At 45.6% G+C, this 20,716-nt stretch overlaps 1 protein-coding gene and 1 long non-coding RNA gene across 9 annotated transcripts in view; one reads left to right on the top strand and one right to left on the bottom strand.

Annotated features, from left to right (window-relative positions):
• The window catches only part of LOC138568935 (uncharacterized), a 352,395-nt gene that overhangs the window by 111,350 nt on the left and 220,329 nt on the right, over positions 1-20,716 (top strand). The gene's annotated exons all lie outside the window — the stretch shown is intronic.
• The window catches only part of LOC138568884 (CTD small phosphatase-like protein 3), a 668,014-nt gene that overhangs the window by 466,160 nt on the left and 181,138 nt on the right, over positions 1-20,716 (bottom strand). For 6 of the 8 annotated variants that reach the window (XM_069646683.1, XM_069646692.1, XM_069646678.1 and 3 more), the window contains exons 2-4: positions 17,924-18,065; positions 16,037-16,139; positions 15,575-15,712 (exon numbers count right to left, since the gene is read on the bottom strand). In XM_069646683.1, the coding sequence (XP_069502784.1) occupies positions 15,575-15,712; positions 16,037-16,139; positions 17,924-18,052 (370 nt within the window). In that variant the 5' untranslated portion in view covers positions 18,053-18,065. The remainder of the gene's footprint in view (positions 1-15,574; positions 15,713-16,036; positions 16,140-17,923; positions 18,066-20,716) is intronic. The other 2 variants (XM_069646699.1, XM_069646672.1) reach the window with 1 other exon arrangement.

Below are 20,716 nucleotides of genomic sequence, written 5' to 3'. Positions count from 1 at the left end.
AAATATGGAAAATTTTCAATTCTACCGGCCCTACGCTATAACAAGCAAAACATACGACCACAGCTTTGCTACGGACTGGCGTTTTATCCGTGATGTTTTGTGGTAGAACTGAATAAATATGAAGGTCGACTTCTTAAGATAATTTTTCCATGTCTACCAAAGTGCGTACCGCTGTCAATCTTAAGGTATGAATTAGGTGTAAATTCACTGGCGTCTTTGATAATATGAAAAGAACTGTCCTTATTCAGGAAATTGGTTACAACTGAGAGAGGAACCCTATATGATCTCTTGGGATCGGGTATACGCAGTAATAACTATCTCTGCCTATATATATGAACTCAAGGATGAATGCATGAATTATTTGGAATCCCTGGGCTTCACATTCAAACTATTAATGTTCAACCCTACTAAAGTAAAAAGATGCTTAGAATGGGGGGATTGGGATACAACAATGAGTGCGGTGGGAGCTCCAAGGTTCCAAAAACATATGGTAACACATTATAAAAACCTGGGCAGTGTTGAATCATATCTCATACTGTTTCCCTCTAAATCGGCCAGGCACCTATTTACGCAATTTAGGTGCAATGTCTACCCACTAGAGAAATCATGTGTGCACGAAATAACGAGATAGGGCGGGTTCAAAGTTGTAGATTTTGTGAGGAACCAGAAGTAACTGAGGCTCTGGAGCATTTGATGCTGGACTGCCCAGTAGTGAGACCACAGAGGATACAGTATTTTAGCAAATTTGTTGCACCTACGGGCCTAATTAACTTGGATTCACTTTGGTGGAAAATGTTAAATGGAAAAGATAATTCTTTACATATAGCTATTGTGAGAAATGTATGCCAACTAGAATTACAAACTGAAGCTCAGGTGGAAATGTCGACTAATTAAGCGTGTAAAGATAAGGTCTTATCCTTTCTCTGTGCATTGATTTGATTAGAATTACTTTGATTAATTGCTGCTATGGTTCTTTTTTTTCGTTCTATATGAAATGGTGGTTTTCAATATATATGCTGTAAATTTCCTTTCATCTGTTTGAGTTTTCGTTGTAGATATTGATTTGTTTGTTTATTAATTTGCTATGTTTTACTCTGTAACTTTTAAAACTTTTGTAAAAGTTATTAATAAGCATACACAAATAAAAAAAAAAATATATGTCCTAATTGACCTTCTAAATTAGGTCAATTCTCCCGAGGTAAATTCTCCCAAGATCAATTGTGAAAAGGTCAATTAGTATACAACCTCGGCATCAGCTCCTGCAGATTCCAGCAAGCCTGTCATGACAGGATGAAAGGCCCACATTAACATATCCGTCTGAGCTGAGATGGATCCCACAGAGGCCTTGACTAGTTCTCTGGGGAACATGATTAAAGGAAGAAATGATGGTGGCTAGGAGGGAGAACCAAGAATTGCATCACTTATCTAGTGAGGAGGAGATTGTTGATTGGGAGCTTCCAGTGCTAGTTAGAGAGGATTTGCCAGAAAGTGCAATGCTCAAGGGAAGCAATAAGGAAGGGATGATATCACAGTTTGGGCCGGCTACTTTAGCTCATTCAGAGCCTTTTAGAGGAGATGGCAAGAAGTGCCAAATATTTCTGACTCAATGTGAACTCCATTTTCTTTGCAGACCAGAGTCCTTCGGTACTGATACAGCGAAGATAGCTTTTATGCTGTCTTAACTGGAGAAGCGGTGGCCTGTCTGCGTTCTTGGTAAGCCAAGGGAATTCCGTTTTAAAGGATTTGTCAACATTTAAGTTGGAGTTCAGGAAACTGGTTGATTGACGCCAGCTATCTCAAGAAGTTGATGGCTTTTTTTTCGAGTTGAAACAAGGGACCAAGGATTTGGTGAGTTACATTACTCAGTTCAAGTGCTTGGTTTTAGAAAGTAATTGACCAGAGGAGAAACAAGCTTCGCTGTTTTATCAGGGTCTTGGAGAGGATTTAAAGGATGCTTTAGCCACAATTGTAGAGAGACCAACTACGTGCAAAGCCTTGATGAATTTAGTTATGCAAATAGATTATCGGCAAGGAGAGCACAGACCTGAGCGTAAAAGAGGATGTTTTGAGACTAGAGTTTTCAACTGAGTGGAAAGAGGAAGGAGAATCTGTGAATAGTAAGTCTAGATCAATGAATTTAGTAAGGGCAGGTAAGCCAAGAGGTCCTTTGTCTAAGGAAGAGAAGGAGAGACGCAGATTGAACAACTTATGTATGTGTTGTGGGAAGTCTGGGCATTTTGTTGGAAACTGTCCCAAAGTTAATTTTCCATCTAGCAGTTCGGGAAGTCAGCAGGTGGCCAAACCTATCCAAGCACTAGTGCCGCAGATTACATTAAATGTATCCTTGTCTGTTAAATGGGTGTTAAAGGGAAGTGATCCAGTGGTAATCGACTGGTGGTACTGGAAGTTTCATGGATTGAAATGTAGTCAAGTCCTTGGATGAACCCTATCAAAGAAAGGGCAGAATAAGTGAGGGCAGTGGATGGTTCTCAGTTAATATCAGGTCTTATTACACATGAAACTGTTGTGGTGGAAAGGGAAATGCCAGGAGGACATTGGGAGGAGATTGTCTTTGAATTGAATGATACACCTCATTTGAAGGTCATTCTAGGAATGCCTTGGTTGACTTGTCATAACCCTTGCATTGATTGGGGAAGGAGAGCGATGGATTTTATCTCTTTTTATAAGGAATACTATGAGAAATGGAAGGGGTTTCAGCAGAGTTCAAACAGATGTTCAGAGGATTGATAGATGTGGGAGCACTAGTACATACAATAGGAGCAAAGTGTAACCAGAATGCCATCAAGACTTTAGTGATGTTTTTAATGAGACGGAAGAAAATGAACTACCTCCTTATCGCGATTATGATTGCAAGCCAGATCTTGAACCAGGGGGTCACATTCCGTGTAGTCGCATCTATGCTTTGACTGAGAAGGAGAAAGCATTTAAAGGAACACATTCAGGAGAATTTGGCAAGAGGATTCATTAGACATTTCCAGTCACCGGCAGCATCCCCACTGCTTTTTGTACCAAAGAAAGAGGGCACATTACGAACATGTATAGACTACAGAGCCTTCAATAAGATAACAATCAAGAACAGATACCCGTTACCATTGATTGCAATGATGTTGGATCAGATCCAAGGAACAACAGGCCTCTCACAAATCTAGCTTGGTAAATACTATCACTTGGTGAGAGTACGGCAAGGTGACGAATGGAAGACCACTTTCGTACCAAGTTTGGTCTGTTTGAGAGTGATGCCTTTCAGTCTATGTAACGCCACGGCAGCATTTCAATTTTTCATCAATGAAGTGCTGTGGGAGTTCCTGGACATTTTTGTGGTGGTGTATATAGATGGCATTCTAATATTCTCTAAAGATTTACAGAAACATGAAGAGCATGTCCGAAAGGTTTTACAAAGATTAAGGGAAAACAAGTATTTTGCAAAGTTGGAGAAAAGCCGATTTCAGACAGAGGAGGTGGAGTTTTTGCAATTTGTTATCTCTCCCAAGGGTTTGGAAATGGATATGCAAAAAAGTCAAGGCTGTGGACGTCAACCGCCAGTGTGAAGGATGTTCAAGGTTTTCTAGGCTTTGCACATTTTACAGACGATTTATCAAGGATTTCTATCAGATTTTTACTTCCATTGTTCATTGGTCCTTGGAAGCTGATCAGACTTTTCAGAAATTGAAGTGGAGTTTTACTTCTTTGGCCGATACTTTTACATCCTGATCCACTTCAACCCTTTTATGTAGCTGCAGATGCACCCAATTTAGCTATTGGAGCAGTTCTTTATCAAAGACATCCAGAGATGGGTCAACTACAACCTGTGGCCCATTTATCTAAAAGATTACTCCCTGCAGAGATGAATTATACCATTATCAATCAGGAACTTTTAGCGATTAAAATGGCTTTTCAAGACTGAAGACACTGTCTATTAAGAGCCAAGTTTACGGTCAAGGTTTTGACGGACCATAGGTATCTGCTTTTTCTGAAGTCGGCCAGGACATTATCTCGACAATTATGATGGTCATTGCTCTTCTCAGATGACTATTACTTTCAAACCAGGTCGTTTGAATGGTAATGCAGATGCTTTATCTCGACAATTCTCGGATTGTGAAAAAGAGTTAAAGAATGAGCAAGAACCAGCGATTGCTGAAGCTAGATTTATTTTAAGTGCCACGCTAGAGGTGGATCCGTTTTTCAGCAGAATTTTAAAAGTAATATCAGAAGGGGAAATTCAATCCGGGGTCAAGCTGAAGCCAGATCGACGGATTGTCAAAGGCCTTTCATATATGAATTCTAGGATATATTTGCCCAGTAAGGAACTTCAAGAGGTCATTTTAAAAGAATGTCATGAGTCCACGTTGGCAAGTCATTCTGGGTTTCGTAAAACATTGGAATTGGTGGGCAGGACATTTTGGTGGGAGAATGTGAGACAGGACACCCAGGATTATGTTAAGACTTGTGAAGTGTGTGCTAGATCAAAGTGAGGTGGGGGAAGCCTTTTGGTTTACTCTATCCTTTACCCCTGCCTCCTAGTCCTTGGTACACGATCTCTATGGATTTTATAGTGGATCTTCTGAGAGATCAAGGTTGTACGACAGTATTAGTGGTAGTGGACTTGTTGACCACAGCAGGGCACTTTAGCCCAAATAAGGGAGAAATTACAGCTAGGAATTTCTTTCAAGAAGTGGTACAATTGCATGGTTTGCTTACACAGATTGTGTCTGATCGTAGACTGCAGTTCATCTCTAAATTTTGGCAGGCTGTCTGCAAAGAGTTGGGAATAGAGGTGCAGCTTTCTTCAGGCCATCATCCACAGAAAAACGGGCAGACTGAAAGGGTGAACCAAGAATTAGAGAAATATTTAAGGTGTTTCCTAAGGGAAGAAAGGAGTTGGGTAGATTTATTGTAGTTGGCGTTAAAGATTCTACTAATTTCTCTCCTTTCTTCAGTAATTATGGTTATCATCCCAGGTTTTTAAAGGAAATGGTGCCATTAGAGTGTTCTAACCCTGCAGTGGAGAATAGAATAAATTGCATAAGAGCTGGTTTAGCAGAAGCAACTATTGCTCTTCAAAGGAATAAATTAAAGTACAAGGCTTTCGCTGATCGAAAGCATCAAAGTGGTCCGCAGTATCAAGTTGGGCAGAAGGTTCTGTTATCTACAAGGAATTTACGTTTGAAGGGGAGAACGAAATTTAGCCCAAGGTTTATTGGTCCATTTGAGAAAGTCGTTAACCCAGTCGCAGTCAGGCTAAAGTTACCTTCTAATGTAAAGAGTCATCCAACCTTCCATATACGTTTGACTAAACCTAGTGTTTGGCGGACATTATTGGGTAGACCACCACCAGCTATTGTTACAGAAAGCACCGAGGAGACATTTCAAGTTGGATATTTTAGACTCAAGAATAGTTAGAGGAAATTTCAGTATCTGGTTGATTGGAAAGGATATGGCCCAGAGGAAAGATCCTGGGAAGATGTGGTAGAAGTACATGCACCCCGCTTAGTTGGAAGATTTCATAGAAAGTATCCTAATAAGCCTGGCCCTGGGACAGGGACAGAGCTTTGTGGAGGGAGTAGCGTCAGATCTGTCAAGGATAGAATGGTGTCTGGGGTGAGGTCCGTCAGGTCTACCAAGTGACCAGTGGGGATTCATAGAGTGGGAGGATTTTTTCTGTCAAGGAGAAGTGTCAGGTGTTATTTATTTATTTATTTATTCGTATTTGTTAAGCGCACAGAATCAGCCCTGAGGCATCGTGGCGCTGATTACAGAGATAGCGCTGGTTACAGGAATAGCACAACTTAGTTACAGCATAGAGGCATACAAGCATAAAGGTTTAGACAGTAACAATATTTAGCAATGTGTGCCTGGTTGGCTGTAGGTAGAGGAAATTTAGTTAGAGAGGGATTTTGAGTTTTTTTCTAAACGCTGTGAGGGAGCCTTCTGCCCTTAGAGCGTGGGGGAGATTGTTCCAGAGTTTTGGTGCTATGTAGGGGAAACCCCGCCCTCCTGCTGTAGTCTTATTGATGCGTGGTACAGTGAGTTGGTTAGTGTAGCACAGTCTGGTAGGTCTGGATGAGGTCGGTCTGAGAATAGTGTCTGAGAGATATGATGGTGCAGTGTGGTGGATACATTTGTGGGTAGTAGTCAGTACCTTGAAGGTGATGCGTTCTTTGACAGGGAGCCAGTGAACTGATTGTCTTGCCAGTGAGATGTGGTCCCTTTTGGAGATGTTTAAGGCTGCTCTTAGAGCGTTATTTTGAGTGACCTGAAGTTTTAGGTTTTTTTCCAGAGGTGCCGGCTAGGAGTGCATTGCAATAGTCAAGTTTAGCGCCTATGTTATCTCTTGCTATTGATAGGCAGTTTTCTTTGGAGAGGAATGGTTTGATGGCGTTGATGAATTTAGTGCTTAGTGGAGGACTGATTCAATTGGTTGGGAGAGTAGCCTGGGGTATCTAAATTGCACTCAGCATTCTACAACTGCCTTTCATCCATAGACGTTTTCTTGCAGGTTGTATGATGTTTAAGCTCCTTAATTTAGGCCCAATCCGGAGCCAGAGTTTCTATTACAGAAGAAAGAAGCACTACAGCAGCAGAAGTCCGTAATGTAAGAAGGCCATAGGTGGGAGCTGAGCAGTTAAAAAGTCACAATTGAAATTGTTAAGTAAAGAACGCAATGTAAATAGTTAACGCTGCACCTTTCATGGAAACTGTACATTTATTATTTTGTTAATTGTGATACAACTGAACTGTGTTGACTCCAGAAAGGTGTTTGAACTTAAAAAAACGTCAGTAAACAATGTGAGAGAAAGCCACTTACACCACAGTCACATTGTGTATTTTAGAACAGAGCAGCAGGGAGGAAAGTTCAATGAAACTAGCTCTTTCAGCACCCGATTGAATCAATCTTTCGGTAGCTGTTGGCGGTTCCTTTTCAAACAGATTGATGGAGGGATGGAAGGCGCGAGTGCCCGTGCGCATGTGAAATGACCGCTTGGCAACAGACTGCGGTTTTCGGTGAAAACAAAGTGTGAGAGATGCGCGACGGCTTCGGAGCGTGTGTGAAGCAGGGCTAGCGCGTGCCGTGTCCATGCGCGCGTTTGAAACAACCCCTTGGCAGTAGACCGCGGCTTCTTCTGAAAGCAAGTGAACGTGAGATAGCAAAAGCATACTGGCTGTGGTGTCACGTGACACAGTGAGAGGGGAGGAGAAATAAAGGTACCACCGGAACTGGCGGTTTCGCGCCAGTCCGGGTTTACGCAGCAGCCAACGAGTCGCGTGTCTTCCTTCCTGCGCGGTGCCTTGCATGCTCCGCGAGCCGAGAGGAGTTATCAGAGGCCGCGATCATTCCACCGCGGCCTGATAAACATCACACTGGCGACGAGGCGGATGTGGACTGCACGCTTCCCAGCATCAGAGGGAGCCGCAGCGTCCACAGACCCACGACAACTCCGCGGAGGCCGGAAAAAGAAAACTCCGGCCACGCCACCACCCCAGGGTAGCCACTGCCCGACCCGCCCGGAACCGCAGCGCTCCACGTGCCATCACACCAGGCACCCAAACAGCCGGGATAACCTCACCAGCTACGCTCAGCCACCAAAAAAGTCACCCATTAAAACAGCATGTCGAGCCCAAACACCAGCCCGACCAGAATCAGCACCGGCTCCTCATCATCAAGGAGAAGCATCACCGAAGAGCGCAGCGACCCCACACTGACAACGTTCTTGCCACCATTCGACCCTTTCACCAGCGGAGCGGCCATCCCGTGGGAAATATGGCTGCAACAATTTGAGATGCATCTAGAGGCCCGAGATATCACCACACCCAAAAAGATGCGCACCTTCCTTTTGCTCAACGTAGGATCAGCAGCTCTGCGCCTCTTCAACGCCCTACCAAACCGCGGGAGCGACATTGACTACGCGGCGGCGAGAGCTGCGCTCACCAAAATATTTAAGCCTGACCTCAATCCGGACTATGAACGGTTCCACTTCTGTATGGCACGTCAACGCGAAAGGGAGACGGTAGACAAATTTCACGCTCGCCTTAGCGAAATGGCCGTAGGCTGTGAATTCCCAGACGAAGAATTCGCCATTCGCCTCCAGATCATCAATGGCATCTCGTATGAAAAACTAAGAAGGGCAATTCTATCAGAGAAGAACATGCGACTATCATGCATTCTCGAGACAGCACGCCTCCGTGAACAGACAGAGGACCAAGTAGCAGTCATGGAAGCTGCAATCCAGAGACTACCGCTAGACAACCCCGGACCCGCAGAAGACGTAGCAGCTTTCTCCAGACAACAATCAACCCGCCCGAAACAGTACCAGAAGCCGCACCAACCACAGGGACGAGATCAAGCCTGCAAATGGTGCGGAGGCCCTTGGCATAAAGGCGACTCTTGCCCCGCCTGGGGGTCCACATGCAGAAAATGCAATCGCCTCAACCATTACGCAGCGGTCTGCCTGAATCCGCCAAACAAGAACGACAAAGACCCAAGCTCCCGCACGACACAAGAACGACGGAGAAAATTCGCACCGAGAGAACATCCCCGCCGACAAACAAGGAGAGGAAAAGCGAGAGCAGTCAATTAGTCCCAAAGATCCCCGAGCTCAAGCGACAACAGCGACAGCAGCTCATCCCCCGACAGACAGACCAAAGGGAAGAAAAAGAAGGGGAGAAGACCAGTACACCGTGTATCGGCAGTCAAATCAGGCTGATCGCGCCAAAAGTAGAGACCGTCGTGCACAGTCCTCTCCAACGGAGACCCACTCAAAGTGATAATTGACACCGGCGCAACAGTTAACGTCATGCCCGTGACAGCCTTCAACAGACTTCACCCAAAACCAAAACTCCACAAGAAGAAAGTCAGACTATACGCCTATGGATCCAAGAAACCCCTACCAGTGCAAGGGTCGTTTAAATCCAACTTTGCGCACAACAACACAAACTGCCGTGCACGGATCTACGTCGTAGACGCCGGTTGTGAAACCCTATTGAGCTACAGAACTGCGGAGAAACTAAAGCTGATACACTTCGCGTTCAGCGTCCAACACGACAAACTCAGCAACATCCTAGCTCGTCATAAGAAACTATTTCAAGGCATCGGATGCCTGAAAGGGAGGTCTATCAAACTACACATAGACCCCACCGTCGAACCCAAGGCAGTGCGCCACCGACGAATCCCATTTCACCTACGAACAGCCGTAGAGGAAGAGCTATCCAAACTCGAGGACGCCGGAATCATCGAGAGAACATCCGGCCCGACCCCGTGGGTCTCGCCTATGGTGGTAGCCCAGAAGCCGAAGCAGCCGAACGCAGTGAGAATATGCATCGACATGAGGCTCCCCAACGTAGCCATCGGCCGAGAACGCCACGTAACTCCCACCATTGATGAGCTCATCGTAGACCTCACAGGGGCGAAGGTATTTAGCAAACTCAATCTCCGATCAGGATACCACCAGCTAAGACTATCCAAAGAATCACGGTACATCACCACATTTTCGTCCCACCTCGGCCTCATGAGATACAAGCGGCTAAACTTTGGAATTTCATCCGCCGCAGACGTTTTCCAGCACGAGATCCGTAAAGTCATTACAGGGTTGGCTGGTACCACCAACATCAGCAATGACATCCTAGTATACGCCGCAGACAAGGATGAGCACCACCGACGACTAGCAGCAGTCCTGCAAAGACTCGAGGGAGCAGGTTTGACGCTCAATGCCGAGAAATGTGAATTCGACAAAGATGAACTATGCTTTTTCGGCTAAATCTTCAGCGCCGCAGGGGTATCCCCTGACCCATCCAAGGTACAAGACATAAAAGGCTTCAAACCTCCCCAGTCTGCCTCGGAGGTGCGAAGTTTCATGGGGATGGCAACATACTGCGCGCGCTTTATCCCTGACCTCGCAAGCATCGCGAGTCCCCTCAGAGAACTAACCAAGCAAGACCAAAGATGGGAGTGGACCGAAGTCCACCAGCGAGCATTCCAACAGATCAAAGACGCCCTGTCCGCCACCACAACCATGGCGTTCTTTAACGTAGAGCGGCAGACTGAACTCCTCGTGGATGCCAGCCCCGTAGACCTAGGAGCCGTACTGACTCAGACAGCGAAGGCAGAGTGTTCCCCACCGCATTTGCCAGCAGGGCCCTCACGAAGCCAGAACAAAACTATGCCCACATTGAAAAGGAGGCCTTAGCAATACTGTGGGGGTGCCGCCACTTCAAGGTGTACCTATTAGGAAAACAGGCAAAAGTCTTCTCGGACCACAAACCCCTGATACCGATATTCCGAGGCTCCGCTCCACACCCCCCTGCCCGCATAGAGAAGTGGATGCTGCAACTGCAGCCGTACAACATTGAGGTAGAATATCGGCCAGGCTCAGACAACCCAGCAGACTATCTGTCCCGCCATCCGCGACCTGCTACCGACAGCGAACGACATCATGCGAGAGAAACAGACGAGCACGTCTGTCATGTAGTAGCATGCGCCAGGCCACGAGCCCTGACGCTGCAAGAAATAATACAGGAGACAAGAGAAGACACAATTTTGAAACACTACCTCAGCCATTCAATCCGGAAGCTGGAAGACCTATCTCATGTCGGCATCCCATCGCACCATACCAGCTCAAACCAAACTCAGAGCACTGTTCGGGATCAGACACGAACTCTCGATAGCCCCAGAGGGAGTGCTTCTGAAAGGCCACCGCATCATTCTGCCGGAGTCCCTCGAAGAGAGAGCACTCAAACTAGCGCACAGTGGACATCAGGGGATTGTCAAGTCCTCGGCGTACCTCAAGTCCCGGATGTGGATGCCCAACATGCACCAAAGAATCGCAGAACTAATGGAGTCATGCGCAGCCTGCCAAGCGTCCAGGAGACCAGAGAACCCAGAACCAATCTACAGTGCACCACGGAGCTGCAAGAGATGGGACGCGGTCAGCATGGACCACTGCACCATCGCAGGCGAAGGATATTTGCTCGTAGTGATAGATGAATTCAGTAGATACCCCGAAGTAGAACATGTGTCATCCACCAATGCGGAAACCACCAACCTCACGCTGGAGAAAATATTTGCCACGCATGGAATCCCAAGGAAAGTGAAGAGTGACAATGGACCGTCATTCACCAGCCAAGAGCTGTGAGAATTCTTCAAAGAGGTAAACGTGAAACATCAGCGAATTACCCCACGATGGCCTCAGGCCAACGGCGATGCGGAACGCTTCATGGGGTCGCTAAACAAAGTTATCAGAATTGCCAAGGAGCAAAAACACCCCTCGCTGAAGGCAGTATACCGATTTCTGAGGACGCACCGGCAAACCCCGCACTCAGCCACTGGGATCAGCCCAGCAGCCCTTATGTTTGGAGTACCAATACAAGCGGAACTCCCCGTACATCCACACTGGGTTGCACCAGAGTTAGACATCCCGGAAATGGACGCCAGAAGGAAGAGGCACAACGAGCAAGAAAGCGTCGCCAGGCGCGCACACCTCGAGAACTAAACCCCGGGGACACGGTCCTCGTCAAGAACCGGGCACAGACAAAGAAGATGTCCCTAAACTTCGAAGTTCATCCGTGGACAGTTCAAGCCACCAACCACAGCATGGTCACTGCCACCCGAGGAGGGGAAACTGTGACCCGGAACATATCCCACTTCAAGAAAGTACCCCCGGAGATGTGGGAAGAACAACCCCTGTCCCCGAAGGAAAAGACTGCTGAGACGGCCCAAAGACCCACGCCGTCAACCAGCGAAAATACGCCGGACGAGTCAAGTAGTCTGCGCCCACCAGAAATCGAGACAGAAGAAAGGACCGCCACAGACACCTCGCCCAGAGGACGGAACACCCGCTACAGCCTGAGGGAGAAGCCCAAACCATCATCCCGCCTCAAAGGGTATGTCATAGACGGGGTATATCGTAAAGAGACTAGCGGAAGAGACAATAATGTATGCTAAAGTGTATTCTGTGGTGCATGTGAATTTACCTCCAATTTGGGGAGGAATGTGGTGTCACGTGCCCGGAAAGAAGGGTCACATGACACAGTGAGAGGGGAGGAGAATTAAAGGTACCACCGGAACTGGCGGTTTCGCGCCAGTCCGGGTTTACGCAGCAGCCAACGAGTCGCGTGTCTTCCTTCCTGCGCGGCGCCGTGCATGCTCCGCGAGCCGAGCGGAGTTATCAGAGGCCGCGATCATTCCACCGCGGCCTGATAAACATCACACTGGCTATTGAACTTGTGTAACTTCCGAGTCGGTTGCTGTTGGAGACTCATCTGGACAAGTGTTTCGGTCACGGCCGTAATATTTCAGAGTCCTCATGAACAACGAAAGAGGACTACGGGATCAGCATAGGAGCTCCCATTGAATTACAATTCAACAATTCTATTTGTGACAGTTTCAGTCCGCTGCAAGTCTTTTAAAGGTTTAGTGAGAAACACATTTGAAGATAAAAGCATTCACAGCAACATACAAGCAGAGGAAACATGTGAAGTCTTGTAACAAGGAGAAGTTTCAAGTTATGCTAAGGATAATTGCAATTGCTTCAACTAAGTCGTTAGAGATAGTTAGAGTCATCCTTTGAGAACATTATTTATTACGAAGAACTCATGTGTATCCTTGAAGATTAAAGAGAGTTAAAACTTAACACACCTCTTGGCTGAAAGCAGAGGTAAAACAGGTAACCAGTGGGTATAATTTAGGTGAGTAAATATTTTGAATGCTAATTTGAAGATTAGTAACCAAGTGTAATTCTCTCGCAACAGATACCAGAACCAGGCCTGGAGGTCGGGAACCAGATGGGTCTGTAGTTTATTATTTCCTCCTCTACCCCTTCCACTCCCCCTTCCCCTTCCCTGGGGTTCTCGACTCAGCTGTTGATTATAGGTTGAGCAGGGAACAATTGGAGAGTGTCTGTGGGATCGGCATCAGCTCCTGCGGATTCCAACAAGCCTGTCATGACAGGTAGCACCTGGCCAACACGTTTATCCTAGCTGCAGTGGGTAGCCTCCTAGACTTCAGTCCCCCCCCTTTACAGGCACTTCGAATCCCGAGATGTGCCTGCAGCCACGTAGGAATGGAGTATGCATAATCTAGCCAGGGTCACTGCTCAACAATGGGTGAGGCCAGATGGTACAGTTGGCGGAGGCACTTTGTAGTTGGTCTAGACAACAAAGCCATGGCAAATAGCTCGGCTATTTGACCCAGAAGCCTTAGTAGCAGGAGACCGAAAGCTGGGACACAAAGAGGGACTTCAAGTCCAGCAATCAGATTGCCAGGGAGAACATGCACATAGACTGGAGCTGAAGAGCATGGTCATTGTACAAAGGGTGATAGTTGAAATTCATTCTGAAAAAGGCAGTCAGGTGCTGGAGCAAAACCCCCTGACTGAACAGGGTGCCATGGATCAAACCACTTCAAGGATAGCCCGAATCCAGAGTCCTCTGAGGACAATATATTTTCTCACTGCATTCACGTCAAAGGAGGGATGAACCTCTGGCTCGTCCTCCTTATGAGACCGACGAGATTGGAGGAAGAGTTGGGGAAAGATGTGCCCAGAATGGACAGAAAACCAGAGATGTATTAAGAACATTAAACCATTGGCACACTGGTGATACTGAATGGTCCGGCGGTCACATTTTCTCTTAGGGTTTCAACCCACTACCTATTGTAAGACAAAAACCTCCACTTTTTTCTTGAGTTAGCCTGCTTAGTACCCTCCACCCGCTACATGCTGTCAGGGTCCGGCTTGACTGAATTCCACAGGAGCTGATGCTGGCCCCACAGACCCTCACTAGGAGTTCACCTCTCAACCCTTAATTATAAGCTGAGCTGAAAACCCCAAGAAAGGGAAAGGGGAAATTGGATAAAATAACAACGGAGACACTGCAGCCCTGCAACCGTCTGGTAGGCTCTGGTATCTGTGGTAAACAAATACACCTGGTTATTTATGTAATAAGAAAATTCTGTTTTCTAAAAGTATTCTAAATAAACTCTAAACTCATTACCTCTTAACCTCAGTAAAAGACTTAGAGGCTATTAATCTGTGTGTGATTTCTTGTAAATGTCTCTTGTGTTGTGCATACAGTTCAAACCACTTAGTCTCTCTAGAATTCTAAAGTGATGGTTTTTTGCAAACACCTTTTCTGGATTAAACTTTCCTCTTGCTTCAGAGTTTTCTTTAACCTTATGTAATTTTCAATGCTTTCATAGTGGCAGTCTTTCTCTGAAATATTGAAGTCCATTTGCATAAATTACATTAAGAAAATAAGCATTCTTCAACTTCTTGGAATATTGCTTCCTTATGCGTGTGAATAGTTTTCTTTATTTACATAAGAACGTATAGTTTCTTCCTTAAATAGCGTGTGCGATAAACACGTAAAAATCAGAAGACGTGAAGAATTGTCCTCGCGTTAAAAATACACACGCGATACCTAGCAACACACGCGCTCGCGTTTAAAAATCCACACGCGATTTTTAGCAAACACACGCGCACGCTTTTAAAATCCACACGCGATTCTTAACAAACACACGCGCATGAAAAAATACGAACACGCGATAAAAATCACACGCGCTGGTTAAAAATGGACTCGCGCTCTATCGCTACCGAACTCACGCGGAGAGACGAAATGGATTTCACGTAAAACAGTTCACGCGCTTAAAACCACTCGCGCTTCACCAAAATGGACTCGCGCTCTATCGCAAACCCACACGCGCTTTGCCATGAGACGTCATTTACATTAAAATGGACACGCGCTAAAATTCACTCGCGCAATCTTTTGGACACGCGCTCTATCGCTCCGAATACCCGCGCGTCTTCAAAAAAAACACGTAAATAACAACTTGCGAGCTCGCGCACTCATTTAACAGTCTTTAAGAGCATTACACGCAATTAATTTCATTTAAACTCCTACGCATATCTTCAAACTTGTCTTCTTTAATAATAACTTCAACTGTAAATGTCTCTTTTCTCAAAATGACTTTGAAATTTGGTTAACCTTTTAAATGTTCTTAAAAAAATGAAAGTTCACTGTGACAATCTTAAATCTTTAAAGAAACGATCCCACCTGATGACTTCTTGTTTCAAATGGATCAGCAAACGAAATTCTTACTTCTTTAGTTGATCTTCTGAGCTCTGAAAAGGCCTTACTTAAGGAGCTTAACTAAAACACAACCAGCCACTGAATTTCTCTGGATGAAAGGCAGTTTAGAATCTTGCTCACCTCCCAAGAATCAAACCCATTGTTCTCTCCACCAATCAGGCAAACCAAACATATCATTGTTCCTTTAACCAATCAGATTGAGTTTCTTTCGCTCCATCTTGACTTGGGCAAGCACAATGTTAATCCTATGAACAAACTCTTCCTGTTCCTAACCCAGCCAGTCCTGACACATGCATCTTCCATATTGAGTCCACCTTGGCCAGTGCATGGGATTTGTCAATTTAAGACAAAGTAATGTGCTTGTCGTCCCTCTTGCACTTGATCTCTGCATTGTAGTAACTATCCTTTTACTCTGATCCCGCTTCCCATGTACCAGAGCCCTGCACCCCTATCGCATCGCACAGAGTGCACTTACCAGGGCCTCCATTCCCAGGAGAGAAGAAGCTGATGATAGGCGAGTAAATGCTGGTCAGGTCAGGCTTACCGAGGAATGGCTCGTCCAGCTGGAAGTGAACACGCATCACCCTCTCCTTCGGAGGTGTCTCTTGCAGGCCTGTCAAACCAAGCAGAAAAGAAAGAAGGCCATTGTGAAGCACCAGGACCCACTACTGTTTACATCCACACATTTCACTAGACCAAATGACTGGCTTGCTGCTAATTGAGGAGCCCCCCTTCATTTTAGGTGTGCAGACCATACATTAGGCTTACACACTAGGAAAGGTTTTTCTAGAGAGTGAGGTGCGACAGTGTGTAGACAGTGCATTAGACTTTAATGCTGGATAGGTTTTGTAGAAGTTGAAGAAAGCTCCCTGTCTCAGCAGTGTAGAGGCTGATGGGCCCCAAATCGAAGGTAGCTTGATCCAGGGGCTTTGATTACCTTGAACCTCTTCTGATCGTTTTCTCTTGTTCTTCGCCAACTTGGAAGCTCTCTTGACAATTTCCTCATCTCCACTGACACAGAAGGAAGAGCGACGTCTTTTCTGAGAAGAACAAAAAGAATGTATTAACTTGTGAGTAACTCGTCCCAGGTTTTGGTCACCCCAGGAGGTGCTTGTGGAGCAGAGTGTGTGGGAATAAGTAGCTTGGCTAAGAGCCTGTGCCCATGCTATACTATGGCATGGGCACAGGTATATGTGCTCCTTCTGGAAAGGCGGCTGCGGGAAAGGTGTTTGTAGTGTATCGGCAAGTAGGCCCTCGAGGGGAGTGGAGCCATGAGTACATTGGGGTCTAGCTCTGCAGACATCTAGGATCCTGTTCTCGGTACATTAAACAAGTCAAGGAGTTGCATGTTTTCTTACAGCACGTTTTATGCTTCAATCTTGCACGTTTGAGGTCAATTGTAACATTCCAGACCATTTCTATTCAATATAGCACCCAGGGTGAAACACAAGATACCCCCCCCCACACTCTGGAAACCTCAAACTAGAATCCCAACCCAAAATGATAGAATCGTTTCAATATGAGAAAAAGCTTGTTTTTTAAACTTTTAAGTGAAAGTACTTTGAAATAACCAGTGGGCACAACAAAGTATGCAATATTGTAAAAAAGCACCCGCTACTTGATTCTGATGCCGATGAAAGCGTCTATTGCTCTCAATTAAAAGGAGAGCTATAGCCAATAACCTCTGTTGAGACTTGACCTGGGTTATCAGTTTTAATTTCCTTCAACTGTGACCCCACACATTTGGAAACAAATATATTGCTTCGTTGCAACAAATTCAAACAAAATACCTTCACTATTCTACAATCGTTGGTTTTACAGATGCTGCTTTAGATTATGGTAAATCAGGAGTGAAGCTTTTTTTTTTAAATAGTGTAAGATTATGAACTGAATCCCTTCCAGGTGTGCCTGCCAACACCGGCTGTGCCCAGTTTTGGAAGATATGGCACAGTGGCAGTAGCGGTCGAGCCCAGCAACACGCATGTGGTCAAGTGCCAAAGATTCGAATTGAGCCAAGTCTTCAATGTAGGAACTTGACCCAATCTCTCTGCCTGCTTGGTACTCATGATGTTGGCTTTGTATGGCTAAAATATTTTGCTTCATAGAAGGGAGTTAACAAGTACAATAGAGCACATATCGCCTAAACCAACCTGAAAGTATACATGTTATTTGCATATGCAGAACCGAAGAGTATGTGTAGCTTCTTTTACCCACCCTGAATGGACGACTCCATATACCAACATGCAAATGAATTGGAGGCGAATAAGAAATTCTCTTCTGGCTTTTATGGCTTTGCTACAGAGATAAAGACACTCCGAGAAAGAAAAACATTTTGTAGTGCACTCTCGTGTACTGGTTACAAACCACATGGTGCTCATTGTGCATCTGACCCATTTTTAATTACTTAGCTTTCACATTTATGAGAGGACATCCCATTGAAAATAGTCTCTCCCAATTACCCACTCACTGTGTCTACAGTCTTCTACCACTACAGCATTTTTACAGGTCCTTGTTATTGGCAATTCTACAGACCCAATGCATGCCACCAGGTTTCACTGGATTAGACACCGGATTAGAGCTCTTCCAGTTTGAGCTCAAATGTCAGTCTGAGGGCTGGCTCAGAATAGCAGAACTGGCATCCTCAAATCACCTGTGCCCCAATGAGCCATACCAAGAATCTAGCCTTTCAGACCTACACCGCAATACAGTTCATGGTATGTTTCCATCGGTTTTTGGAATGAGCCACTCCATTGGGTGTACCCGAAACTCTCTTCATGCCCCACTCCCTGGTTCGTTACTTGCCAATTCATCAATTGCCACTCACCACTTTATGGCCCCTTAATTCTGAATGGGGAGTTCTGGGACTTGCGGTAATGTTTCGTGGTCGTGGAGTACAGGGGGTCGTCGGTTCTTTAATTTCTCTTGCTGGGATCTTGCGTGACCTAAGAATCATTTCCGTGGCTGTACTATAAAGGAAATGTAGACACGAACAAAGGAAAGGTGAGTCCAAAGGGAGCTAAGAAAACATGGTTTAGACAAGTCAGCCAGCTTAAAAACAGACAACCAACGTTACAATCTAAAAATCAAACCCCCCCCCCCCACCCCACCCGCCGCCCTTATCCAAATCGCCGTTGGCGACACCATTGGTCAATTTGATTTATTTATAGGCAATTTATAAAAAAGGCACCCGCTGTGAAACGCAATCAATTTGTGGCGCCATAATTTTAAAAACATTTAGGTGCACAGATCAGGTGTGGTCATAAAAGTTTCGGGCATCATCAGCTTTTCCAAGACCTCTGCCTCAGCTGCAGGGAATGGCGAGTACCAGATCTTAGAATTGGGGTCTCTCAGCAGACAGCGGATCTATGGATAAACCCATCCCCAACTAAACCTGAATCCAGCCAAGACGAGGCTGGCTATATTGTGGAGAAATTAAAAGATCTACGTATCGAGCCCAGCGATTTGAGGCCCTTGACGACGGTGCAGGTCTAAACCTCATTGCACAAGTTTGATAGCTAGAGGGATTTCAAGTTTGACAAAGTATCCTGTCACTCATCAGGCGAGAGAGCAATGCTGTTGTCTTTCAACTGAAGTTTCGGGTAGTTTCCCATAAAAATGGACTGCGCTAGAACAGTCACTTATGTAATACGGACCTAACGCTGCCACCGCCTGATCTTATGTTTGTATTTGTAGCAATGGCACATAGGAGAAACGTACACCTCTCAAAGCACTTCTTTAAAAGCCTTTCTATCAATGTGCATCCATTTTTCCGAATGGATTATTTAAAACAAAGTACTGATAATTCGCTTCACATTTTAAGTAATTTAATTGTTTTACAATTGGAAAAATGTGTAGATTCCAACCTTATTTCATTTAAAAAAAATAATAATTCAATGGCATGGACCTTTATTTTACCCATTATTTTTACAAAATGTGTTTCCTTCTTCATTTTTACTTGTGGTTCTATTTAAAACAAACTGTACATAAAGGCTAACACAGAAATCTCCTCACATCGTACTGCAGGAACAGGGTCGATAAGCTTTTCAAAAACAGACCAGCCTAAGGCCATCACCTGAACTTCAAGCAACATGTGCCGAGGCCTCTTTTTAAAGGCCCAGCAGGGCCAAACAATTATTGTATTCTTTACGTATACAGAGCCAGACTTACTGGCTTTACCAATGCGCCTTGCGTGAGTTTATACACGGTTTCTTTTTGGTTATGGCGTAAAACCAACTCCATAGGCATCATCTTTTACAATTGTCTCACAAAGCACCGTCAGTGCAGTGCCACAGGGAAGTCTTTGATTCCCCAAGGTTTAAATACGTTCTCTGGGATCAACTACTGTTTCCCAGAACAGTGGAGTGAAATTGACTTCACTTAGGGTGTGCTGGTTCTAGAAATTTACAGGACTATTTTACAATAGAATGCTGGAGGGGTTACTTCTACCCCCAATGTCTAGTTAGTCACGTTAACAGTCAAATGTGACCCTTTCCTCTCAGAATGGCTGGTGGCAGTAGTTTCACAATGAACTACCATGATTTACCCCGACCGCAAACTGTTCGCAGCTCCGGTAACGTTATATCGCGGGAGCCATGTTTTTCAAGATGGCACCTCTGAGCCTCCCTTGTTAAAACGGTTCCCGGTCATCTTTTTTTGTCATTTTGTGGAAAGGACCCCCCCCGAGTTTTTCTCTGCGCGCCAAACCAGGTTTGGTCTCTTTGTTCATTCGCCTTTGGTGGGCTTCAGGAGTGATAACCGCCTCTGGCTCCAGAGTGTCTGGAGTAGGCAGGAAGTGAGGCAGGTGCCAGAAACCCCCTGTACTTAGTCTTCTCGGAGACACAAATGCACTGTGGTGATTGGCTGGTTGACTGTTCGGCAAAGACAGCTACCCTACTGGGTGAGTGGAAGCTAGGCTGGAATGAATGGGAGAGAACTGAATAAAAGGGGAGTCTCTTGGAAGGCAGAGTCGACCACTGGACGAAGGAACCGAAGAAGAGCTTTAAGGGGACGGCTGCTGCAACTCCTGGCCCATTGGTTTGCCCGGTAAAGTCCTGCTGCAGGTCCGAATAGCCAAATTTGCATCGACAGAGAAGCCCTGCAAAGGGTAAGCCACCTGGACACCCATCTCAGAGCTGGTTGAATTTCCTCAGAGGTGCTGCAGGAAACCGTAGAGGGACACCAGATTGTGTGCGTTGCTTGCAAGCTGGCCTAGAGCTTTTGGAAGATCCTCCGGACTCCAACAAAGCAAGTCTGACCAAGCCGGACACCCCCCCCCATTAGACGTGTGCGGGACGTCAGATGTGAGCAAGGTCCACCTGAGAACCACGCTTATTGCCATTTGCTGAACCACAAGGAATTGAACCGTGAAACAGCCACTGAAAGTAACGTTTGCTGGTTGCCAGCTTTGACCGTGCCAGTGCAGGAGTCCCCGATGTCCTCCTTGTCCCCACAACTAAGGCCCACAGGAACAGTGAGATCTGCAGAGCTGTACAGGAACATAAGTCTTCAGCTACATCTTTTTCTTCTTTACTAAGGTACTGTATAAACTAGCCTAAGAGAACTTACCTCTTTCTGTGGAAGTGCTTGTAACTTCTGCCACTCAAGTCTAATCGCTTGT

Source organism: Ambystoma mexicanum, chromosome 1p (assembly GCF_040938575.1).
Source record: "Ambystoma mexicanum isolate Mex_15411 chromosome 1p, UKY_AmexF1_1, whole genome shotgun sequence".
NCBI classification, from domain to species: domain Eukaryota; kingdom Metazoa; phylum Chordata; class Amphibia; order Caudata; family Ambystomatidae; genus Ambystoma; species Ambystoma mexicanum.
The sequence above is the reverse complement of the archived record's forward strand: the minus strand, read 5'-3'. Positions and strand labels throughout refer to the sequence as shown.